The 26,839-nt window shown below is 39.6% G+C and overlaps 1 protein-coding gene and 1 pseudogene across 1 annotated transcript in view; one reads left to right on the top strand and one right to left on the bottom strand.

Annotated features, from left to right (window-relative positions):
* LOC125344899 (nuclear receptor coactivator 2-like) overlaps positions 1-20,461 on the top strand; it is a gene marked incomplete at its 5' end in the record, with an annotated part of 31,841 nt that extends 11,380 nt beyond the window's left edge. The window contains 10 exons of the mRNA XM_048337195.1: positions 415-621; positions 3,845-4,060; positions 6,384-6,513; positions 10,383-10,548; positions 13,752-14,030; positions 14,207-14,284; positions 15,694-15,928; positions 18,059-18,236; positions 18,832-19,030; positions 20,441-20,461. Coding sequence (XP_048193152.1) covers positions 415-621; positions 3,845-4,060; positions 6,384-6,513; positions 10,383-10,548; positions 13,752-14,030; positions 14,207-14,284; positions 15,694-15,928; positions 18,059-18,236; positions 18,832-19,030; positions 20,441-20,461 — 1,709 coding nt within the window. The remainder of the gene's footprint in view (positions 1-414; positions 622-3,844; positions 4,061-6,383; positions 6,514-10,382; positions 10,549-13,751; positions 14,031-14,206; positions 14,285-15,693; positions 15,929-18,058; positions 18,237-18,831; positions 19,031-20,440) is intronic.
* Positions 20,462-23,935: 3,474 nt separating this feature from the next.
* LOC125344898 lies at positions 23,936-24,933 on the bottom strand (annotated as a pseudogene).
* Between the last annotated feature and the right edge of the window lie 1,906 nt (positions 24,934-26,839).

Here is a 26,839-nt window from a genome sequence, read left to right as displayed (position 1 = left end):
TAAATTTGAGACTAGCCTGATTGACATAATGAGATGCCATCTTCACACTGTACCCCTCAAAAAAGCAATACTGCTAGGTTTGAATAAAGTATAACATAGCATGGGGAAAAAGCATATTAATGATTTTCTTAAGCAGTTCAATATTAAAACTTAAAATTGGAAAAATATGTATAAATAATACACATGTGCTTTTTGTTTTTATATTTACAAGATCATCGAGAATTAGAGAAGTGATAAGATCACGTTTTGTTACTGTATATATTTGTGAAACTTGTCTTTTGTGTAGATAGTCGGTCCCTAGTATGCATATCTTTGTTATTTTGCAGGTAACATTTTCCCTAAACAGTACTACTGTTAATACTCTTTTCCTATTATCCTATATTAACTTTCAATTCTCATTTGTTTTCTCCTTAGCTTTTAATAACCCACGACCAGGGCAACTGGGCAGGTTATTGCCAAACCAGAATTTACCACTTGACATCACATTGCAAAGCCCAACTGGTGCTGGACCTTTCCCACCAATCAGAAACAATAGTCCTTACTCAGTGATACCTCAGCCAGGAATGATGGGTAGCCAAGGGATGATGGGAAACCAAGGAAACTTAGGGAACAGTATCACAGGTAAGGGTTAAATGCACTGTTAACCTATTGGTGGGTTATTAACTGAATGATATTTTTATCCACATCAAACTAGTAGAGTTTTGCCAGCAAACTGTTTAGACACTAACAAGTAAAAGTAAAAATAAATAAATAAATTCTGCAGATTCTCAGAGTGAAAGTAGAAACGATTCTAGTAAGTTAACCATTCCATTCTGTGATTGTTACTGTAATGTGGTTTCTGAAGTGATCCTCCAGCCTAGGTTTATTTTACTTCTAATACTCTGGTTAGATGTCTGTAAAATCAGTTGGTGATTACTCGCTTCCACTTATAATCTGTTGATACCCAAAAATCTTTACATCATCAATTTGTGTTTGGAAGAATAAAAGCTTAAAATTGAACAGATCTTTCATACTTCTAAGTGATCAAGTTCTCATTCAGAAAAAAAAATTTAAGGTAAAGAACTTTAGCCAGGTTTGCTAGTACACATCTACAGTCCCCACCACTGAAGAGGCTGAGGCAGAAAGATCACTTGAACTGTAAGGTTAAGGCAAATCCGGGCATCAGAGCAAGATTTGACCTGGAGGAAATAAAGAACCTTAAATAATCATTTCCCTAGCCTAATAATAACTTTCAGACCCAGAGCTTCAGTTCTGAAGTTGCTTCCTAGGAAGCGTCCTGTTGTCTGATTTGGATCTTAACCTACTGTAATTTTCAGGAGTCTGCTAAATTGCCCAGCCCCATTTCTAAGTAATAGTCACTGTGGTGGCAGATGTCATCCTCCCAGAGTGCCTTCTGATCCAGGCCCGAGAGCATGGCACAGCACTGGCGGTGGCTGCCATGACCTCCCGCCCTCTCCAACACCTGCTGTGGATATGGGAGGTGACTGGCGTTTCTTCTTAAGACCAGCTCACAATCTGTGCCCTGCTTCCTTTGTCTCAATGGGATGCTCAACACAAAGACATAGAAAGAAATCAGAACTGTAAAAAGAACTTAATCGTTGTGGATATTTTCATTCTTGATATTTTAGTTTAGTCTGTAATCCCTATACGTTGCCATTTACTTAGCTGAATATGAGTTTCATTTAAGGGAAGGTGATGGGCTTTTTGTTTTCTTTTTCTTTTTTTTTTTTTTTTTAAGCCAGTCCTGGGCCTTGGACTCAGGGCCTGAGCACTGTCCCTGGCTTCTTCTTGCTCAAGGCTAGCACTCTGCCACTTGAGCCACAGCGCCACTTCTGGCCATTTTCTGTATATGTGGTGCTGGGGAATCGAACCCAGGGCCTCATGTATACAAGGCAAGCACTCTTGCCACTAGGCCATATCCCCAGCCCTGTTTTCAATTTTTAGTTAAAACAATTCATGGGAAGCATGAACTGTGCTACCTTAAAAGATTTCATCGGGCTGGGGATATGGCCAGAAGTGGCGCTGTGGCTCAAGTGGCAGAGTGCTTGCCTTGAGCAAGAAGAAGCCAGGGACAGTGCTCAGGCCCTGAGTCCAAGCCCCAGTAATGGCCAAAAAAAAAAAAAAATGATTTCATCAACAGATGTTTACTGATTGCCTTAGATATGTTCCAAGCACTGACTACTTCATTAATTTGTGTATTTATAGAAACGATCATATTTACTTTGCTGTTTTCTTTTTAATTTCTTTATTTAAATAGTTGTACAAAGGGGTTTCAGTTTAACATAGTACATTGCACTTTGCTGATATAATAAATGAAATACTGATTTAAATAGAACATTGATTGAAAAAATTTGTCAAAGGAGACCATATTTTATCGAGTGTTTTTTTTTAAATTAACAGAATGCAAACAGTTTTGAGTTGCATAAATCTTACAAAGGAATTGGGTAATATACCTATATTAAAATCTGGTCAGTCCAGAAATTAGTGGTGGCCAGGCTCCCTCAAGTGTTTGCTACAGATGAAAATAGAACTACCCAAGTTATCTATGACTGAATTATGAGTAATCTTCCCTTACACGTTCTAGTATTTCTGTTATCTTGGTTTTATATAGGTAGGTTTTTTTAAAAAATAAAACATATCTATGTAAAGTTCAAACCTTAGAATGGCTTTTAAATATTTATTAATACTGTTCCACATTTTACGTCTAATGTCTCTTTTTATATATATATTTTTTATTATCAAACTGAATTACAGAGAGGTTACAGTTTCATATTGGATACATTTGTGGTACTGTTACCTCATCCCTCATTCCCCCTAATGTCTCTTTTACCTTATAATCCTCAGCACGTTTCTTATTTCACAAGTGAAGTAACATCGTCAATCCATATTCTCGCCACTTGTTAAACATACCCAAGTTTTAGTTGTTCGTCATCTTAAAGTACATGACAGCAGGCCATGAATTTGAAAGCAAAGATTTTTCAACCCCCACAATTAAACATTTCAAAATAAGAGCTTCACTATTGGTGGGTTTCCCCTTCAGAAGTTCAAATCCTGCCTACTCTTGGGCCATTGGCAGCATCCTAGCACCAGGCCAGGACCCTACCTGGCAGTGTTTTGTGCACATTGCTGTCTGTGTGTGGTCACCTAACTGTTAAAATCTCAGGTGTAAACAGATTTTTATAAGTCTGTCCTGATGCAGCCAGATCTGTCCTGTCAGTAATGTAGTGTGCTCTGGGATACTGAATAGTAAAAGTTTCTTTGTCTTGACTGAGGAAGACCTATAGTAAAAAGCAGAAAGGTCCTTTGATTTCTTCATTACTTAGAGGCTATGCTGAGCAAATTTTGAAGTGTACTGAATTCTAATACTCTGAAAAGGTCGTGAAGATTTAGAAGCCTTTTATAGGCTTTATGAAATGTTCTCTGTGATTTGGGTTTGTAATCAGGGTATTGATTATCAGTTTTTACCTTGTTCCTCTTAGCCCCACCTCCCTTTCGGAAAGCAAAGCACTGATGTATGTAGCTGCTAATGTGATTCACTTCCTGAGGAAGGAAGTTGGGGTTATCCACCTGCCACAGCACCTGTCTCTTAAGTACATATAGGAACAATTTTAACAGCTTTTCCAAACTATAGAGAGTGGCAGGCCCATGTTGTGAAAACTTTGTAGTAATTGCCACTTCTTATTTCGTAGCTGAGGGCCCGTGTCTGCAGCAGTAGGGGTGTTAGCTATTGGGCTGTGGCTTACAAAATGATTGTCTTGTAAAGAGTAAGATTATCTGCTGTCTATACTAATATGTTTTCAGCATATGTCTATGTGTTTCTCAGCTTCCTTTGGCTTGCATGCAGGAATGATTGGTAGCAACGCTTCCCGGCCCACCATGCCATCTGGGGAATGGGCACCTCAGAGTTCACCTGTGAGAGTCACTTGTGCTGCTACTGCCAGTGCTATGAACCGGCCAATCCAAGGAGGTATGATTCGGAACCCAACAGCCAGCATCCCCATGAGACCCAACAACCAGCCTGGCCAAAGACAGATGCTTCAGTCTCAGGTCATGAATATAGGTAAGGTAGTGCAGTGCTCCCTGCCTTCTGATTTATTCTTTTTTTTTCTTTCTTTTTTTTTTTTCTTTTTAATTTTTATGATTTATTCTTTCCTAGAGAGAGGCTTTGGCTCTCAAGATTTTTCAGACATACTCCTGGATTACAGTTCAAGTTGTCTTCCCTGTGAAGCAGCCATAAGTGGGATTTTGCTAGAATTAGATGTAGAATCATAAGACTTTCACATTTTCTATATGTATAAGAATGCTAAGTACCTCTGTGTTGTCTCATTTTTATTAATTCACCTAATTTTAACTTTGAGGAGTGGATTAGAATGTCACACAATGTATGCTATATGCATATGATTTTCATTGAATAGTATAGCCAATTTCTAACTGCATGATCATCAGAAACCTCTCAGGAACTCAAATGAGAGTTCCAGGAATGCCACTTGGGCTGCTAAGTCACACCTCTCAGGTCCTCATTGAAGGAACAGGGGCCCATAAACATTGCACATAACATTGGAATTACTGGTGATATTAAAATTAATGGTCTGATATATTTCATAGCACCATTAATGTGAAGTATCCAGCCTAGACAAACACTGAAAATACAGTTTGGTTACCTAGGGCTAAGGATTGGGTGGCAAAGGGGTTCTTTGTTTTGTTTTGTTTTGTGTTAGAATGAAAGTACTCTAAAATTAGTTATAATGATAGTCAAACAACACTGAACATACCAAAACCCCTGAAAGGTGTAGCATGTGAATTATCTCAATAAAGTTGCTATGCTAAAATTAACAGACTGTGCAGCTCCTACTTAAAATTAATTTATCACTGACATATTTACCATCCTGTTATACATTAGCATAATTCAGGTAAGTCAATGTTTATATATTTTTTCATATACTTAGATGCTGTATATACTTAGATAAGTAAGAGCTAAATCATTCACAGAAACATACCAAGCTTATTTTGACAACAGAATTTTCATCTGGTCATCAGGGTTTTTTAAAATCTAGTTACATAATTACTCAGCATAGTTTGGTTTATTGTTTCTGGAAGATAACATTTGTGTTGCCCTTATATATTGAATATACTCAAATTAATTAGTGTTCCCCAAATTTAAATTTGTATTATATAAGAGTTGCATAAAATGTGCTAAAAATAGCCAGATACCTATGCAAAATTAAACAGATGCTTTTAAAAATACTTACCAAAAGACTTTCCTAGGCTTAGTGGTCGAGTACCTGCCTAGCATACATAAAGCCCTGGGTTCAATTCCTCAGTACCATATAAACAGAAAAAGCCAGAAGTGGCACTGTGGCTCAAGTGGTAGAGTGCTAGCCTTGAGCAAAAGAAGCACCTGAGTTCAAGTCTCAGGACTGGCAATTAACAAAAAAGAAAAAGTAAGTTGCCAAAGGTCATAGTAAAAAGTCCCTTGTATCCATAAATTTAATTTATTCTATCTTTACTGAACAGCATGTGCCTTTTCTGTATAGTTGGATTTCTCTGATTTTTAATGAGCTCAAAAAAGACATGAACTTAACAGAAAATTGCTGTTAAAATTGTAGGAGGGAGGTCTTCAGGTAATGATAATATAATTTAAAAGCTTTTATTAGCCAGATGTGGTCACTCATACTCCTGGCACTTGGGACATAGAACTATCACAAATTCTATGTTAGCTGGGCTACATAATGAGGTCCTGCCCCATATTTTAGAAGAAAAAATTCCTTAGCCATAAAGCCCCCAAGAGAACTTCTGAGGATGTCTGAGTTGTCTTGCCCCTATCTCCTCCTTAGCAAAAGTTTAGGCACAGATAGTCTAGAAAAGCACAGCACCCAGTGCCTTTCATAGTATCTTCATCATAATACTCAGATACTGTGTGCCTTGTATGCTTTTCTGTTTTTTCAAGTATCCACTGGAGTTTCCCAGAAGTTCCATGCTGGTGACTGTTAGCACAGCCAATAGTATGGAAGCGAGTATATTAACATTTAGTGAGTTTATTTTTATGACTTTTTAAAATAACTTAGTACTTTTTTCCTGTTTTCCAGCTTCAATTTCCAGTTCAGTAAATTACTGAGAGATACAGTAAGATACAACACACATGGACAGAAACTTTAAAAGTATAGAGGATTCTGTTGTTACTATTAATCTAGTAATTAATCTAGTAATATTAATCAGACCAGAATTTTATCTTCTTACTTTCACCTAGATAATGCTTGCTTCTATATTTTCCATTTTCTATATATCAGATATTTCTCTTTCTGTTATATCACAGCAGAAATAGAGACTGTCTTGATTATAAGATGTAAGGTTTGAAGTGGGTTTTTTCCCCCCTTTCCCATTAGGTCCATCTGAGTTAGAGATGAACATGGGCGGAGCTCAGTATAGCCAACAACAAGCTCCTCCGAATCAGACTGCCCCGTGGCCTGAGAGCATCCTGCCTATAGACCAGGCATCTTTCGCCAGCCAGAACAGGTGAGTCCTGCACACCAGGAGAGCCAAAACAGAACAGCACTTGTGAGTTCTATACGTCTCATCATAGTTATGCTTGAAGTGAATTCCTTCTGATTAGTTGGTGCCTGGCAAGTGTTCGTGCATTCAGACTAGGTCATATAAAAGAAAGTCTAAAAGACAGAGCCATGCTTTTTAGACAACCTATAGTTAAATTGGAAAATAAGATCTGTGTGTTTCAAAAGCTCATCCATGTATGATGATGAAAGAAGGTGACAGAAAAAAAATACAATCTTAGAGGCAGAGATGATAGGCCAGTGAATGTCAGTAACAGGGCCAGTAAAATTGGCAAAGTAGCATTGCCAGGCCCCAGAGGTTATAGAAGCAACACAGTGTGTTTAGAGTAATAGGATATCATTGTTTTATATTACCTGTATTTTACCACAATGAAACAATAAAAGACAGAATAATAAGGTTTACTGGTATATTGGTAGTAGATTTATGGAAGATCTTAAATACCAGTTTCTGAAAAATAGAGGGTTTTTTTTCATTAACCTTTTGAAAAAGATTTTGGAAAGGGAAGATAGTATATGATCAAATTTGGTTGAGTTTTTGTTCTCGTTTTCTAATAGCATGCTTGTTTCTTTTCTAATTGTTTTTCACTTTTTTTTTTCTTGAAGATACTTGGGTTTAAACTCAGGATCACTATCCACACTCAGTACTCAGCCGTTTTTCAAATAGAGCCTCATGGTTTTTGCCTGGGGCTATCCTCAGACCATGGTCCCTCTGCCTTTCTTATGCCTACCACATAGCTGGTTTGACAAGTATTTGCCGTCATGGCCAATTTGTTTATTAACATGGGAATCCTGTTAACTTTTTTCACTGAGTAGTCTCAAACCATGATTTTCTAGACATCCATTACTGTGATCAGCTTTTCATTGATTTTGAAATACCTTTTGGCTTTGCTGCATTCTATAACTTCACTGCAGGTATAGGAATGGAATCATGTATGCATCTTCCTTTGTATTTGATGTACGTTTGAATTTCTCTATAGATTCATGGAGATGTTTTTGTTTTTGTTTTGCTGGTAGTAGGGTTTGAAGTCAAAGCTTTGTGCTTGCTGTGCAGGCATTCTACCACTTCAGCCATGCCGCTAACTGGTTTGGCTTTAGTTACCTTCACTCACTGTGCTCAGGCCAGCCATTCCAAGTAGCTGGAACCACAGGCATGCACCAGTACACACAGAACAACTGGGGATGCTAGCACTGCTGGCTCTAGCCTTGAATGAAAAAGATAAGTAATAGTGCCCCGGCCCTGAATCCAAGCCCAAGTACTGGCACAAAGAAAAAGAAAATACAAGTTTCTACTGAGCAGAGTACAGCAGTTGAGCATGGGAAAAACCTAGGATCCAGCTTTAGCACCAAAAATACACAGAAAGTATATATATATATACTGGGAAATAGACAGACAGACAGATATAGATGTGTGGATGTAGGTACACATTGTTGCAGCTGATGAATAGCTTCTCCTTCCTTACTGCTAAGTGCCTCCTGGGGCATATGTGTGTGTTTCCCATCTTCCCTCCAAGTTTGTCTTCACTAATGGTGTATTTATCTGTTAGATGCCACCTTGGTTATAACTATATTTCTAATTACACAAAAGAAAGAAAATTTATTCTCTCTATTAGTTTTACTAAGTTTACACAAGAAGTCCTGTTCCAGGTTTTTTCCTCATAAGTTATTCTTTTTGTTTGTTCCTTTTGCCAGTCCTGGAACTTGGACTCAGGGCCTGAGCACTGTCCTTGGCTTCTTTTTGCTCAAGGCTAGCACCCTGCCACTTGAGCCACAGCACTGCTTCTGGCTTTTTCTATATATGTGGTGCTGAGGAATCGAACCCAGGGCTTCATATATATGAGGCAAGCACTCTTGCCACTAGGTCATATTCCCAGCCCCTGCTGTAAGTTATTCTTACTCCAGTGTCTCTAACGGAGGCAGTATAATTTATGTTATCCTCAAATATCTAATACCAAGCCATGATGCAGTATATTTTTCTTGATATAAAAGTTGTGCCTCAAACCTATAATCCTAGCCACTCAGAGGCTGAAATCTGAGAATTGAGGTTGCAAGCCAGCCCCAGGCAGACAAATCTGCAAGATTCTTATCTCCAAATAGCCATCAGTTTCAATTTATAAAAACAAAACAAAAAACCTAAAGGGAGACCAAACCCTAGTATTAGCATCAGGAAAAACAGGTGTGTGTGTGTGTGTGTGTGTGTGTGTGTGTGTGTGTGTGTGTGTGTGTGTGTTTGTGTTCAGCAGACAGCTTCATTCCTTGGCTAACCTATTCACACTTAAGAATGAGTTTGCAGCTGGGCACAGTGGCTCACACTTGTAATCCTAGTTACTCAATGAGGTTGAGACCTGAGGATCATGGTTCAAAACCAGTCTGGGCAGGAAGTGGAGCACTGGCTCAAGTGGTAGAGCACTAGCCTTAAACTAAAGAGCTCAGGGATAGCACCAGGTGCAGAGTTGAAGTCCCATGACAAAGAAAAAAAAAGCATGAAAAAAAGGTCAAGAGCAGTGCTCAGGCACTGAGTTCAAGCCCCAGGACCAGCATTTAAAAAAAAAAAAGAAAAAGAGTTTGTTTTTCATTAAATGTTTATTTCCCTCAGAGTGTTATATATAGTATCAAAAGCGTATAAAATAGATCATTGGCAAAACACAAGTATCATTTTCTCTTTCAGAATTAAAGTGACTGAAACTTTTGGAAAGTCCCTCTGGGCCTGGGGCCATGGCTCAAGTGATAGATTTATGCCTATCAAATAGTGCATGGCTCTGAATTCAAACCCTAGTACTGCAATAAATAAATACCGTAAAAAATAAATAGCTCCTATAGTTTGTACATTGTTTTAAATTATGGGAGTTTTGCAAGCATTTTTTTTTAAAACAGGGTCTCTGTATACAACCCAGACTAGCTTGAAACATGTGATCCCCCTGCCCTTACCTCCTGAACACTGGAATTACAAGTGTACACTACCTTGCTCAGCTAAGAGGGGTTTGTTTTGTGTGCCAATCCTGGGGCTTTAACTCAAGGCCTAGGTGCTATCCTGAGCTTTTTTGCTCACGGCTAGTGCTCTGCCACTTGAGACAGAGCTCCACTTCTGGCTTTTTGTATGGTTAGTTAGAGATGAGCATTTCACAGACTTTCCTGCCCAGGCTGGCTTCAAACCACAGTCCATAAATCTCAGCCTCTGAAATATCTAGGATTACAGGCCTGAGCCACTGGTAGTGGTGTTATGATTTTATGGCTTATTATCTTATAAGCACACTTCTCATATGTGTCTTTGTGATCAACCTTGAGGGTCTTTGATAAATATTTGTAAGTTCTGTGTATGCATGACTAGGAAATTTCCTTAGTCATTTCAGATTTCATCTAGCTACAGCTAAGTTCAAGAAAATATGTGTAGCCTTCATGCCAGAGAAAGTCTGTTCTTTCCAGATGGACATCATAGCCTCCTGTAGAAAAATCCTGTGAAGTCAGTCAGCGTGCTCCTTCATTGTTCATTAAATAGATGTTCACTTAAGTGGGTAAGCAGATTATTGTACCAGGACTCACACTGACCCATACTTGCACCCCAGCTTTTCGGAGTTTCCTTCAGAATCTCCAGCAGATGCTGGATGTAAATTCGGGTTGGCGGAAAAAAACAATCATGCCTCTAGTGCCTACATTTGTGTCTGGCCTATCAGAGGCACTGAATAAAGTGGATATTTAGATGTATTTTTTATTTTAGATTGGCATTTTGTTCTCCATGGCCTGGTGTGGCTGTTTGTTACAGAGACCCTGGAAGCTGACTAGCTTATCCATCAACTCAAGATGAAGTTTGTCTCCTTGTAGGCAGCCATTTGGCAGCTCTCCAGATGATTTGTTGTGTCCGCATCCTGCAGCTGAGTCGCCAAGTGATGAGGGAGCCCTCCTGGACCAGCTTTACCTGGCCTTGAGGAACTTCGATGGCCTTGAGGAGATGGATAGAGCTCTGGGAATACCAGAACTGGTCAGCCAGGTAGGCACCAAGATCAGCAAGGTGTCCATACGCTCCGGCAGCCACAAAGGCTACCCTTTCCTTTCTTTGCATGAATCCTCTAGTTGGTTTTACAGTATACTTTTTGTCTCCCAACAGGCTGACCCTGTTTATTCAATCTCCCCTCTATCCTTTTACTCTAAAATAAACTTTTCTCCAGGAAGGAAAAAAATGAGAATAAACTTTCCCTAGGATTTGGGTTATTGGGCAGAAGGGCAGAAACTCAAGCACAGCTCACCTCACATTCACTCTTGCCAGCAGGGAGGGACCTACAGTGAGCAGAGAACTGGAAATACCAGGGTCCTAGCGGCCCCATGACCTAGGCCCTTCACCTACAAGGGAAGCTGGAATGAGCGTTGGCATTCCAGTTACTGTCACGAGTAGGCAGGTATAGGCAGCTGTTGGTGGTAAAGAAATCCTTTACAGATAGTTTAGCAGAAGTTAGACGTAACTGCAACTTATTAATCATTTTCTGTTTTGTTTTGTTTTTTGCTAGTTTGTTTTTTCCTGGGGCTTGGACTCAGGGCCTGAGCGCTGTTCCTGGCTTCTTTTTGCTCAAGGCTAGCACTCTACCATTTGACCCATAGCACCACTTCCGGCTTTTTCTCTATATTTGGTGATGAGGAATCGAACCCAGGGCTTCATGTAGATGAGATGAGCACTTTACCACTAGGCCATAGTACCAGCCCCTTACTAATCATTTTGATCTTTATGTAAATGGGGTCCATAATAACGGGGATATTTAAACAAATTGGGGACTTAAAAAGTTACCCAGTCTTAGCTTATTTTCCTTTCCTTCTCCTGGTAATTAGTTTGTTACTTTTAAAAGCCATTCCTCTGCTTTGAGAGAACTTGGTAGCAATGGCATAAATAACTTACAGTCTCAGAACATGCACAGTGCTGTCTGAAGCTTGCCACACATACCCATGTTATGTGAAACAGCACTTCCTGGTTGGCTGCAGGTTGAGTGACCTGGAAAACCCATCCCGCTCTTGCTACTTCCTCCTCTTGACTCAGCATGAGTCATCTTTATTTATTTTGCTATAAAGTACTATACAAGGTCCAGTATACATCTTAGATGTCTGGCATGTCACTGTGTCTATGAGGAAGGTTTTATAGACTCCTTTGGATCATTAAAAATAGTCTTGTCATAATTCCCACCCTTTAACAGACTAAGTGGGAGTTCAGACTTGCCAATTCATACTGAAAACAGCATAATGGAAAGGTCTGACCAAAGGTTACATGGGTAACTTGAAGTAAATTAAAAAAGGAAAATGGAGGTTAACTGCTTCCTGTATGGCTAATTGGCTTTGACTTTAGTATCTGTTAGATTTAATATTCTGCACACTTATCCTTGTTTGTCTAAGGAAAATTTTAAAATGTTCTTGGGAGTAGTTGAGCACTGGTGACTCATGCCTATAATCCTAGCTACTGAGGAGGCTGAGATCTAAGGATTGCCATTCAAAGCCAGTTCTGGCAAGAAAGTCTGTGACTCTTATCACCACTTAGCCACCAAAAAGACAGAAGTAGCGCTATGGCTTCAAGGATAGAGCACTAGCTTATTTGAGCAAAAAAGCTCAGGGACAGTGCCTAGGTCCTAATAAGTTCAAGCCCCAAGAGGAGCACACAAACATACACACTGACACACACACACACACTTACCACTTTTAGATGTTATCTGAACCTGATGTCTGTGACTAGCTTTGTCTGTGACTGGGCTGAGTAGAAGCATCCTGTAGTTATGACCCATTTCTCCCCTTCACTTAGGAGTAGTACTACTGATAGTCAGGCTATTCTTTCCCCTGCTCCTTTCTTTGTATAAATGGACCTTCCAAACAAATACTATAACACAGAAGAAAATGTGGAGTAAAGCCAATGATACTTTTATGTAAATACATAATACAGGTAAATAGCTTCAAATAAATACTATCATATAGACAGAAATGTGGAGTCCAGTCCAGCTAATGATATTTTTATGTAGTAATAAGTACAGGTAAGTAGCTTCAAATATATGAGCAAGATGCACAATTCACAATAGCCAAAATATGGAAGCAACCCAGATGCCCCACTATAGATGAATACATCTAAAGAATGTAGTGCCTGTACACAATGGAATACTACATAGCAATTAGAAGTGATAAAACATTGGTATTCGCAGGGAAATGGTCAGAGCTTGAACAAATAATGTTGAGCGAGACAAGCCTAGAACACAGAGAACAAAGGCTCATTGTCTCCTTGATATATGACTGTTGGGGGCAGAGGGAAGGACAGTAGAGACCAGGTCTACAAAATAACAAACTTCTTTTCAAATGGTATTTCCACATGTTTGGGTCAGTGACTTTACATTATGTATCCAAAACCAAACAACTACTAAACAAACATGAAAAGGTCTAGGATAGACCTATCAGAGGATCACAGTAGCTCAACAACTATGTACACATGATTATATAAGATGAGGATAAGCAAAAAGAACTCTGAGAGAACAGAGGAGGATTCTATTGTTGTCATTACGTTTAATGGTGAATTTCCTTTGGCGTACCCCACATAGTTACTGTATATGAATTTGGTACACTGGGTATTGTATATATGCTTACCTGAACTAAGGAAGAGAAAGAAAAATAAGGGAGGGTGTAACAAATATGGCAAGAAATGTACTGACTACCTTATTATGTAACTGTACCTCTCTGCACATTACCTTGTCAATAAAATTTAATTAAAATATATATATGAGCAAGAGAAGACACCCTTGTACTTACTGTGCTGGTTTTAGTGGCCTTATTTTTCTGTTTTTGTTTTTGTTTCTTTTGCCAGTCCTGGGGTTTGGACTCAGGACCTGAGCACTGTCCCTGGCTCAAGGCTTGAGCCATAGCGCCACTTCTGGCTTTTTCTATATATGTGATGCTCAGGAATCTAACCCAGGGCTTTATGTATGCAAGGCAAGCACCCTACCACTAAGCCATATTCCAATCCCTCCCCCTTGTTTATTTTTCATATATGATTTTCTTATTATTGATAAGGTATTATACAGAAGGTTGCCATTTCATAAGTCAAGTAATAAATACATTTCTTTATTGGACAGTGTCACCCCTTCCTTTGCTTTCCCCAAGTCTGCTCCCCAGCCCCCAGCCCTGCCCACATTGTTCATTTACTTACTATTTATTTCTCATTTGGGGCTTTCTCCTCAGAGCCAAGCAGTAGATCCAGAACAGTTCTCAAGTCAGGAGTCCAACCTCATGCTGGAGCAGAAGGCCCCTGTTTTCCCACAGCAGTATGCATCTCAGGCCCAGATGGCGCAGAGCAGCTATACTCCCATGCAAGATGCAAATTTCCACACCATGGGACAGAGGCCTAGTTACGCTGCACTCCGGATGCAGCCCAGACCAGGCCTCAGGCCCACAGGCCTAGTGCAGAACCAGCCAAATCAACTGAGACTACAGCTTCAGCACCGCCTCCAAGCACAGCAGGTTTGTTCTGTGAGATCTTCAGTGTTGGGGTGGTGGTGGGAACCCAGGAAGATTAGTGGTATATACAACAGTATGCTGGTACTGGGTCGGCCAGGGAAGTTACTGGAAAAAGTGGATGTAAAGTAAAATATTTTCTGTTTAAAAAAGATATTGATTCCTATGTGTCTTGTGTTTAGAATCGCCAGCCACTTATGAATCAAATCAGCAGTGTTTCAAATGTGAACTTAACTCTGAGGCCTGGGGTACCAACACAGGTAAGAGAGCAATCCAGCCATCTGCTTCACTATGTCCAGTTGGCTTCTGTTGTCATTTCTTCCTCACTCATATGAGTCAGGTTAGGGGCTAGAATGGCCATACAAACCACATCAACATACTGGTTCTACACTGTATGTGTTGATACTGTCAACTTTTTTAATTTCTTCTAGGTATAGCTATTTTTATTGCCGGGTACAGTAGATTCTTAGCATTCAAGTAACTTTATGTAATATGAATACATAAGGTTGCTGCCAGCACTAAGTGAGAGAGTGCTAAGCCATTGCTCTGGGAGGAGCACAGGCTTTGGATCCTGCAAAACTATGGCCACATTGCCCTATTGTGCTTAGTGACCACTTAAACGGTAAAATCACCAATAGAAAGGCATTGCCTCATTCAACCTTATCGGGCAATGTACACATTGGGCATCTGAAATTCTTTGCCAATGTTCTTGGGCCCATGCATGACTATAATGAAGCCATAAGCTCTGATTTCAGGGTTACAATTGAATTTTATTGAGCAAGTATCCTTATAAAAGTCACAAATGACAAAGGTTTAACTATGTCCTCCTAGGACACATAAACAGGTACATCCCTCTTACTAGTACTTTCCCTTCATCCATTCATGTGTGCCTTCTCTCCTTCTTTCTTACTCTTATCCTGTCTGTCTTCTTGTGCTTCTGTTCTTTATACCCCCTAAAGCCTTTCCGAGAGTATCATTTCACCTTTTGGCACAAAGACTTTAACAAGACTCTAAACTACCAGTCTTCTGATGGGCATGATGGCATACTCTATAATCACAGCACCTAAGCGTTGGGAGACAGGAGTTTTGCAACTTTTGAGACTAGGCTACATAACAAGACCTTGTCCCCCCCCCCCAAAAAAAACCAAAATCTTCCTGTAAAAAATACTGTGGGGCTTAGTGGTAGAGCGCTTGCCTTGCATGCACAAAGACCTGGGTTTGATTCCTCAGTAACACATAAACCAAAAAGGCCGGAAATGGCTCTGTTGCTTAAGTGAGGTAGAGTGCTGGCCTTGAGCAAAAGAAGCTCAGGGACGGTTCTGAGGCGCTCAGTTTAAGCCCAAAGACTGGCAAAAAGAGAGAGTGGGAAAGAGGGAGGAAGGGAGGGAGGAAGGGAAAGAAGGAAGGAAGGAAGGAAGGTTGGTTCTTTTGAAATCCTTTAGTTACCTGTGCCCTCACAATATGAGTAAATGGATATTATCAGGACTTCAGAATCATTGTATATATAGAAATTAGCTCATGTACTTAATCAGCAGTTTTTCAATTCTACAGTCTCTCCTTCCTATGGAATTTTATTTTCTAAGTAATTATAGATGAGACAGTGTCATTTGTTTCTTTTTTAATCTGTGTCTACTCCATTGTTTTTCTCTGTGTATTAACCTTGATTTAGGCACCTATTAATGCACAGATGCTGGCTCAGAGACAGAGGGAAATCCTGAACCAGCATCTTCGACAGAGACAAATGCATCAGCAACAGCAGGTTCAGCAACGAACTTTGATGATGAGAGGACAAGGGTTGAATATGACACCAAACATGGTGGCTCCTAGAGGTCTACCAGCAACCATGAGCAATCCCCGGCTTCCCCAGGCAAATGCCCAGCAGTTTCCATTTCCTCCAAACTACGGTACTGGATTCACATCCCCACCACCTTTCACCAGTCCTTTCTCCCCAGTGTCCCCCAGTCATGGGTCACAGCTCCTCTCGCACAGCTCTTTGCATGGCTCCCAGATGAATCTGGCTAACCAGGGAATGATAGGAAACCTGGGAGGACAGTTGGGGCCTGGCAGGAGTCCCCAAGTCCAGCACAGTACCTTCCAGGCTCTCAGCTCAGGTACCTCCTTTTCTCTGAGTGCAGGTCTTACTTTAAGAATGACCGAAGTAAGTGTGTATGTGTAGGGTGTATGTGTCTGTCTGTCAGGCGTGTGAATGTGTATGAGTGTATCTGTTCTTGTCAATGCCTGTGAACACAGTGTACCTATATTTCCATTTATATTTGAATGCCTCTGAGACTGACTCAAACAAATCAATAGATAAAATACAAAATGTTGAACAACATAATAAACTTACATATAATAGCTAATCTAAAGCTTTTGAAAAATTAGATTTTAAGGATTATATTATCAAGAGATAATTCTTGAGAAATACTATATGGAATCCATAATGAGAGACCTCTTAGTTTTCTTCATATTGATTTGTTCTTTAGTGTCAGTCTTAAGAAATATAATGTCATGAATGAACATTAAGATTTGTATACATGTGGCGTTCACTTAATAATTGAATTTTGATAGATGTAAATGCTTACATTAATATTAGTATTCAAAATGTCTTTCCCTAACCATTGTTGGAATTATCTATATCTATATATAGCCAGTAATGACTTTATGTTGCCTAAATTCTAGTCTCCTAATTCTTTAAAGAAACAAAGGTAATGTATAGCATATAATAGTAGTGTATGGGCCTTAATCTTCTATAAAGAATTTAAGTATTAATTACACATGTGAGTTTTACAAATCTTAAACAAAAATGAACTTAATGTACATCTCTGAAATACTCAGAAGATGTTGCCTGCCTTCCCAATTTTCTTTTGGGATTTTTTTTTTTTTTTTTTTTTTTGGTGCGAGTAACTGGAGCTTATGGAGGGCCTCAAGCACATGGCGCAGGACTCTGCTACTTGAGCCATGCCTCCAGTTCTAGATTTTTGCTGGCTAATTGAGGATAGGAGTCTTGAGAACTTTTCTGCCTCAGCTGAGTCTGTACCTTGGTCCTCAGATCTCAGCTTCCTGAGTAGCTAGAATTGTAGGTGTGAGCCCCCAGCATACAGCCTATTTTTGATGACAGTAAATTCTGCTGAAAGTCCTTCCTTTCCATTTAATATAAATTCCATTTTCTTTGAGAATGAACAAGAAACATACTGTACTTTTTTTACCCTTTATTGCTAACCTTGGGTAGTGCTAACAGTGCCATAGAGTTGAAACAAGCCAAACATGGGTACAATTACTTTTTTTTAATGCTTCCATCATATCATGAAATGACTTAATTTAAATTAAAAACTATTTGTGTGTTGATTTTATTTTTTGGCCATCCTAGGGTTTGAACTCAGCTCCACAGGCACTCTGTGCTTGAATCATACATATCCCAAGTCCCATATGTTCACTATTGATGTATAGTGGAATATTAATTTAACTCGATCTAATCAATACAGTTGAAGTAACTTAAGGACTGATTATTGGGTTTAAGGAAGGAATACTATTTTCTTTCTGTAACTCTGGCCATGACTCTACAGGACCCTCAAACTGTGGAGGTATGGATTACGAAAATGTTTTCACAAAGTAGGGAGACCTTTTTTTCTTTGTGCATTTTGATCAGAGCTCAAGATCATTTTCAAAATGTACATAATTAATCAGCATACGATTATGTATTTGAAAGTTTCTTTGTGTAATTTGGTTTTTTTTTTTTTTTTTTTTTTTTTTTGGCCAGTCCTGGGCCTTGGACTCAGGGCCCGAGCACCGTCCCTGGCTTCTTCCCGCTCAAGGCTAGCACTCTGCCACTTGAGCCACAGCGCCGCTTCTGGCCGTTTTCTGTATATGTGGTGCTGGGGAATCGAACCTAGGGCCTCGTGTATCCGAGGCAGGCACTCTTGCCACTAGGCTATATCCCCAGCCCTCTTTGTGTAATTTGGAATGCTCTCTTTTTCCCCCCGCTAGTCTCCACAATGAAACTAATGATCTCTGGGTTTCTGTTGTGTTTTTTTAAGGAATAAGTCAGCAACCTGACCCTGGCTTCACTGGGGCCACGACTCCCCAGAGTCCTCTAATGTCACCCAGAATGGCACATACCCAGAGCCCCATGATGCAGCAGTCTCAGGCCAACCCCGCCTATCAGGCCCCCTCAGACATGAATGGATGGGCACAAGGGAACATGAGTGGAAACAGGTAACACGTCTCGTTATGTCCTTCAGATACAAAGGATAAGGAAACCTTCTATAGATTACCCTCTCGTTTTATCTGCATTTTAAAAAAATATACCTGCTCAAGAAGGGTAATACCAAATGAACTGCTATATAAGTCAGTTTACTCTTCTGAGAAGAAAGTACCAGAGAGTTACAAAAACTGCTTTAGCAAAGCACTTCTCCTTTAGGAGTAAAAGTTGCAATCTAAACAGATGCTCCCACACCCATTTATCATAGAACTGCTGTAGAAGGCAAGTGGCCTAGACATCCCTTATCAGGACCATGATAAGACAAGCACAAGGTCCCTCTGATGCTACCAGGACAGTGGGTAATATACATGGACTATCTAGTGATGTAGGAGCTAGATAGTTTGACTCCCTTGCAGCCTTCTGGAGCACTACCTCTCCTGTTATAGACCTCACCACCCCCACCATCTGTTGCATGCCCCCTAAATGCCCTCCCCCCCAGTTCATTTAACTCACTGTAGATACATCCCTGAGAAATAAGTGCTCAGAGATGGCTGCCTCTGTTTGCTGCCAGCTGCTAACATTTTATTTCATCTTTCTGCTCTGTTCTAGCATGTTTTCACAACAGTCCCCACCACACTTCGGGCAGCAAGCAAACACCAGTATGTACAATAACAATATGAACATCAATGTCTCCATGGCGACCAACACAGGTGGCATGAGCAACATGAACCAGATGACAGGACAGATCAGCATGACCTCAGTGACCTCCGTGCCTACGTCAGGGCTGTCCTCCATGGGTCCCGAGCAGGTGAGCACCAGGGAGAAGTAGCTAGGTGTCTACTAACCGTAGCTATCTGTTTCTGCATTAGCTGTATTTTCACACATTCCTAGTGTCTGCCCTCAACTCCCACTTATGCTTTGAAGGTTTTTTCACCATATTTTTACCTTTGTTTAATGAGGTTAATAGAAATACTTTATTTTATTTTTTTGTCAGTCATGGGGCTTGAACTCTGGGCCGGGGTGCTATCCCTGAGCTCTTTTGCTCAAGGCTAGTGCTCTGCCACTTGAGCCACAGCACCACTTCTGGTTTTCTGGTAGTTAATTGGAGATGTGAGTCTCACAGACTTTCCTACCTGAGCTGGCTTTGAACCATGATCCTCAGATCTCAGCCTCCTGAGTAGCCAGGATTATAGGCATGACCCACAAGCACCTGGCAGAAATAGTTACTAACAGTGAGATAAGTATGGCAGAATCCCTGTCAGACAATTTTTTGATGTTTCTTTTACATCATATACATTTTTCTTTTATTTAAGGAATTTAACTATATTAAATGAATCTCTAAAACTGAGGAATTTATATTTCTATGGATTTGGGGGGGTATAGATTAAGAACTGACATTTTTCTTTTTCATTTTTAAATGTAAAACCAGATTTTAAAAAAAAGCAAAACTATCTGCTTCCGACTAGTGGCTTAAAATGAGAATGACACTAATCATCCAAAAACTATTCCTTTTGAGGTCAAGGGATACAATACAATGGTACGATACTTTCCTGGCATGTACAAGGTTCCTGGACAATCTCTACCCAAAGATAAAAAGTTCTTTTTACTAATAGAAATAATTCTGTCCCTAAGCATGCACCAGCTTCACTAGGTAACAAAGAGATAGTAAGTTAACAGGCTACAATTTAAACACTGGCTGGCTCAGAGGTAAAGCTATATAGATTAGTAATTTTAACATGGTATTACAGAAGATTCTTGGAAGGACTCAAAAATACTAATAGGTGACTGCTCAACCTCAGTAGTTTCTTCAAAGTAAAAATGGTGGTAAGGATCCTGAATCTTGTTTCTTACTTGGGAGAAACTGAGACACGAGAAGTTTAAATGACACCAGTAAGTTTTTGGCATCCCCATGAATTTCAGTTTAGAATGTGATTTTGAGAATGGACAATTGAGATTTGAGTAGTTATGTAATTCTAATATTAGTAAACCCTAGTTTTGTGAAAAGTTTCTAACTGCTACAGTGTTTTTTCTTGTTCTATAAAATGATTATTTTGCAAGGTTTTATGGGAAAATTAAAGCTCTTTACTATAAGACTGTGTGCTTATAGTAATAACTGTATGTCTGTTGTAAGTCATTGGTCTAATTTGAATCAGCCAAAAAGTTATCAGGTTATACCATGAATATGTTTACGTTATCTCTGAATTTGTTTTCTGTACAGATGCAAATAAAATACTTTTGAAGGCAGCTAGTATATTTATTTTCATGTTCTCTATACTCTCCCCAAAATACATACATGGGAGAATAGGGTAAAGCCATTTTTGTGTGGTCTCTTTTCCTCAGTATTATACCTCAAATAGGTATAAAACAAAGAGGAAGGCTGGGAATATGGCCTAGTGGTAGAGTGCTTGCCTCATATACATGAAGCTCCAGGTTCAGTTCCTCAGCACCACATATATAGAAAAGGCCAGAAGTAGCGCTGTGGCTCAAGAGGTGGAGTGCTAGCCTTGAGCAAAAAGAAGCCAAGGACATTGCTCTGACTGAGTCCCAAGCTCAGGGACTGGCAAAAAAAAACAACAACAACAACAAAAAAAAAGAGGTGGAAGGTCAGTGGTCAGCTTTTTTTTTTTTTTTTTTTTGCCAATCCCTTTAGGGCTTGGACTCAGGGCCTGAGCACTGTCCCTGGCTTCTTTTTGCTCAAGGCTAACACTCTAACACTTGAGCCACAGTGCCACTTCTGGCCTTTTCTGTATATGTGGTTCTGAGGCATCAAACCCACAGCTTCATGTATGCAAGGCAAGCACTTTACCACTAGGCCATACTCCCAGCCCTAGTGGTCAGCTTTTTTTATGTATACTTTGGATGCCCTACTGTCCTGTCTTTTTGCCCTCAGGTTTATGATCCTGCTCTGAGGGGAGGCAGCCTTTTCCCAAACCAGCTGCCTGGAATGGATATGATTAAGCAGGAAGGAGATGCATCACGGGTAAGCAACTGCCGATGAGCAGGTGAACAGAGACATGAAAATAAGGGGGGTTTTGTTGGGGTTTTTGTTTGGATTTTTTTTTTCCATAGCTGAGGACTGAACTTGGGGCCTTGCACTTGCCAGGCAAGTACTCTTCCACTGAGCCAAATCTCCAACTCCAAAAATGAGTATTTTATAGGCTGAAATTGGCATAGGTATGTTATCAACTAGTAAGGTAGAGGCAATTAGAAAATTGCTTCTGATTTCATTTAGCATACAATGCTCTGGTATGAATATTTTAATTGAGCCTATGGTAGTGTATAAACTTAGTTTTGCACTGAAATGATTGTATAACCAAATGATAAAATAGCAAGAATTAGTCATTTAGGACAAAATTTTAGTTAGTATTTCCTTTTCTGAATGATAATAAATGTTTAGGAAGATAAAGAATTAAGCAAATTTATTTGCTCCCTCTTAATTCTTAGTGTTTTTGTTTCATTGTGTTTCACCAGCAATCTTGTGTCTTGCTTATATCATTTGCTTATTACACTTGAAACATTTCAAGAAGAGTTATATTTCCATGGTCAAAGCATGTGTCCGAATTGTAGGAGAATGAGTAACTAGTACCTGCCTGAAGCGTGTGCCTGGCACAGATGTTCAAGCAGCTCAGCACACAAGTAACTGGGCCTACACAGTCCACTTTAGAGAAGCGATCAAACCCTCAGCAGTAGAGAACACTCTTAGAACTCTATCCAAAGTAAAACAAACCTGGACAGGGTAGAGGCACCAGCAGAGAGAGGAGGGAAGGCTAAAGGAAGAATGTGAATGGGGATGAATATGATCGATGTAGTTTGTTTCCGTGCATGAAAATAGTAGAGAATTGAGAAAATGACAGATAGATGGGGTAGTTAATAATGATACATTGTTTAAATGAGTGGAAATGTCACAATGAAATACTGAAGTCCTCCTTATACAACTAATGTGTTAATTTTTTTTAAGCCAGACACCTGTGGCACACACTTGTAATTCTAGCTATTCCAGAGGCTGAAATCTGGAGATTTGCAGTTTGAAGACCGGTCAGGCAGAAAAGTCCATGCGATTCTTTTTTTTTTTTTTTGCCAGTCCTGGGGTTTGGGACTCGGGGCCTAAGCACTGTCCCTGGCTTCTTTTGCTCAAGGCTAGCACTCTACCACTTGAGCCACAGAGCCACTTCTGGCTTTTTCTGTTTATGTAGTGCTGAGGAATCAAACCCAGGGCTTCATATGCTAGGCAAGCACTCGACCACTAAGCCACATTCCCAGCCCCATCCATGAGATTCTTTATCTCCAGCTAATTACCCTAAAAAGGCTAGAAGTAGAGCTGTGGGTTAATTGGTAGGACACTAGCCTTGCAGAAGCTCATGGAAGTATCCAAACCCTGAGTTCAAGCCACAAGACTGGTGCCAAAATATATATATATTTAAATAAATAAACTTATCCAATGGAGAAACATAAAGTTGATATTGAATTGCCTCAAAAAAGTGTCTCTTAGATGGTCTTATTAATAATACTAGCAGTCACACTTAGAAAGTCAATGTAAATTTGATCCATATTTTAATATAATTTTCTCCATGCGGCTTCATGTGGTTCTTAATTTTTTATTAACATATTTTACCAAACAATAAGTTTCATTGTGACATTTTCCTTCATGTATACCATGTACATTGATGAGATTTCACCCCTCTACTCCCTGATATTGCCCCTTTGTCACTAGTCCTTTTCTTTTCCCCCAAATAGTCGTGTGTGTCTGTATGTAAAATGTATATACATATTTAAATCTAGATTCCAATATGAGAGAAAACATTCATCTTCCTGAGTTATACCTGTTCTGCAGTTTTCCGTTCTATCCATTTTTCTACAGTGATGATGATCTTATAATTCTTGGAATAAAACCCCATTGTATATAGACTCCACATTTTCTTATCTGTTGATAGGCGCATAGGTTAATTCTGTAACTTGGGTATTGTCAGTAGTATTGCAGTAAACACAGTTGTACATTCACCTTTCATATTTCGATTTTTTATATACCAGTGTGTGATATTTGTTTTTAGTTTTTGAGGAAATTCTGTGCTGATTTCCGTTGTGATTGCACTAGTTTTTATTCCCAGAAACAGTATATAAGGGTTTCTTTTCTTCATATCCTTGCCACCATTTGTTGTTTGCAGGGGAGGGGTTGATGGCCATTCTGCCTGAGGTGAGAGGGAATCTCAATATCTTTTTTATTTGTGTTTCCCTAATGGCTAAGATATGGAACATTTATTTGTCTTTTTTTTTAATATAGAAGACCTAGATTTATTTGTTGAACTATTACAAAGACAAAACAATTACCATGGGAAGGACTTTGAGGACATCATCGCAGTTCATTTGATCTGTTATAGAACCTAAGAGAGTGGAAATTCAAGGCTATAACCTAAGAGGCCAGAGCAGAGCAGATGGTAAAACAGGGCAGAAGCTAGCCACTGTGTCAGTGGTGGGATTCAGTTGGGGTTTTCCAGAGATACCAGCAAGGCCTGAATTCATTCATCTGGGCTTGGAATTAGTAAGACTCATGTCCATGTGGAACACAACAGAGGCTAATTCCTCTGTGGTCTTGGCCTTGTCTCTTAAGGGTAAATCCTTACGTCCCAGAGAGGCATTTCAGCTTCAGACACTCTCTTGCAAACCCCACCCTTGACTACTCACACCCCAAGCTCCAGTGGGTTTCATCAGCGTCCCGCTAGTGGTCAGAGAAGGGCAGCAAAGGCAGGAAGTAGTGGCCTACTCAGGTAAGACCAGACACAGAAAGTTTGGGGTAAGTGATAAACTACAAGCAACCCCTTGGTTAAGTTAATTCACCTTTGTTAATAAAGGTCATAATTTCTTCTGCTGGTGACAACCTGCTGCCTGCCTCAGTATCATTGTCTTGAGAAAGAACTGGTTCAAGTGAATTTTGAAGGAAAGAAAGCTTTTCACCAGCCCCACTCCACAGTGGAAGAGGTACCGAGTTCCCTCCTACAGTTCCAAGGAGAATCTTAAAGAAGATTAAAGCCCTTTCAGTGATCAACATCTGCACCCTCAAACTGTCCAGCAACTATTGGTGTGGTATCCACCTCCATGCCATCTTCATAATCTCTTATTGAATCTTCTGTCCAGACTCCAGCCATGTTATACTGACTGCTCACAGACTAAGAGAGCATTCCTTCTAATGGGATAATCCTTCTTCATAGGTATAAAATGTAGGGATATCCCCCTGTCCTTGTTCGTGTGCCTCCACATCATACGCTTCTTCGTCATAAGCATCCGAGTCAGCATCCGAGTCTTCATCCTCGCAGTCAGGGTGCAGGGCTTGGCACTCACACATCGTCGTGAACAGCTCCTCCAATGCTGATTTAGCACTAGGCACAAATCTAAATTCAGTCATAGGTTCCACTATCATCATCACTATCTTATTCATCAGAAAGAGATTCTCATGATTCTTCTTCCCATTTGGCATTCACCATAACATACAAGTGTTCTTGAGGATAGGCATTTAGATCCCTGGAGACCACATGTAAGCTAATGGTGGGGTATTCCAGTGAGAATCCTAATCCAGAACCATCTAACCAAGACAGGCAGCTCTTGGCGATGTAGAGGGTGTCGGTGCCCAGGCCCTTGCTGTTCAGCATGGCCTCGGTGTCTGGCTGCTGCTGCTGGGGGCTCTGGCGGCGGGAAGCTTTTGAGGAAGCTCATGGCGGCCGGGAGCGCACACACACCTTACTTGTCTTTTTACTGGTCACTTGTACTACTTCTTTTGAAGTAGTCTGAACTATCCAATTCATTTGCTTGTTTATTGGTTGGGTTATTGGGGGCAGGGTTGATTTTTTAATTTGGTGTGTCATTTGTCAATTCTTGCTCATTTCCTGAGCTTGTGGAATCTATATCTTGAAGTGTTTCCCCCTATTATTTCCTGCTGGTTTTCTAGTAGTCAAAATTTCAGATCCTACATTAAGATCTTTGGTCTATTTTTAATTGATTTTTGTGCAGTGTGAGAGATAGGGCTCTAAGGCCACTCTTCTACATGTGGTTATGGAATTTTTCCAGTACATTTTTCAATACCTTTTCTCCAGTATATTTTCAGCACCTTTGTTGGGAATTGGATAGTGTTAGCTGCATGAATTTATTTCTTTGTCCTCTGTTCTATTTTACTGGCCTATATGTGTGTTTTTGTTATGACTGTGCTATTTTTGTTCCTATAGCTCTGTAGTATAATTTAAATAAGATATTGTAATACCTTCAGCACTGCCCTTTTGATCGAATTTCTTTGACTTTTTAGAGTTCTTTGTGTTTCCGTATAAATTTTAGGAACTTTTTTTGTTCTATTTCTCTAAAGAATTCCATTGGAGTTTTGATGGGAAATAGCAGTGAATCTATAGGTTGCTTCCTGTAATATAGCCATTTTCACACTATGAATTCGTACCGGAATATGAGCAGTTCTTCCACCTTCTAATGACTTTTTCTTTGATGTTCATAATTCTTGTAGTTAGATAGCTCTTAACTCCCTGGTTAGGTATATTCCTAGGCCCTTTTGTTTTCCTTATTTATTGTCAAAGTGATGTACGGAGAGGTTACAGTTTCATACGTTAGGCCTTGGGTACATTTCTTGTACTGTTTGTTACCTCCTCCTTCATTCCCCCTTCTCCCCTCCCCCTTTCCCTCTCCCCCCATGAGTTGTTCAGTTGGTTTACACCAGTTTTACAAGTATTGCTTTTGTGGTCGTTTGTCTTTTTATCCTTTGTCATTCGATTTTTATATTCCCTTTCACTTTCCTAGTTCTAATACCAGTATATACAGTTTCCAATCTACTCAGATAAGATACAGTGATGGTACTGGTACAGGAAGGGGGATATAAGAGGATCATCAACAATAGAAGCTACAGTTTCACATGGCATGTTGAAAGTAATTACAACAGTGATATAACAGTTGTTTCCATAACATGGAGTTTATTTCACTTAGCATTATCTTATGCATTCATAAGGGCATAGCTATTAGGCTCTTATGATCCTCTGCTGTGAGTAGCCTAAACCTGTGCTAATTATTATTATTATTATTATTATTATTATTATTATTATGAGGGAGACTTCACTTAGTATAATTTTTTCCAAGTCCTTCCATTTCCTCATGAATGGGGCAATGTCATTCTGATAGTGGCATAAAATTCCATTGTGTATATGTACCACATTTTCCTGATCCATTTGTCTACTAAGGGACATCTGGGTTGGTTCCATATTTTACCTATGACAAATTGTGCTGCATTGAACATTATTTTACTGGTGGCTTTAGTGTGTTCTTGTTTGTGGTCTTTTGGGTAGATCCTAGGCACTTTTTTAAAGCTATTATGAATGGTACTATTTTCCTGATTTCTTTCTCTGTTCACTACTTGTATCTTAAAAAGCTACTAACTCATACATGTTAGTTGTATATTCTGCTATTTTGCCAAAGATACTTAATCAGATTTGAGATCTCAGGTGGAGATTATAGTCATTTAAGTATAGGACCATCTCTGCAAATAGGGATAACTTGGACAAACTTTGTTTCTCTATTATTATTCTTGCCTTACTGCTCTGGCTGAGAATTGAACATTTTATTGACTAAGAATAGAGTC

This window comes from Perognathus longimembris, unplaced genomic scaffold (genome assembly GCF_023159225.1).
Source record: "Perognathus longimembris pacificus isolate PPM17 unplaced genomic scaffold, ASM2315922v1 HiC_scaffold_4583, whole genome shotgun sequence".
NCBI lineage: Eukaryota > Metazoa > Chordata > Mammalia > Rodentia > Heteromyidae > Perognathus > Perognathus longimembris.
The sequence above is the reverse complement of the archived record's forward strand: the minus strand, read 5'-3'. Positions and strand labels throughout refer to the sequence as shown.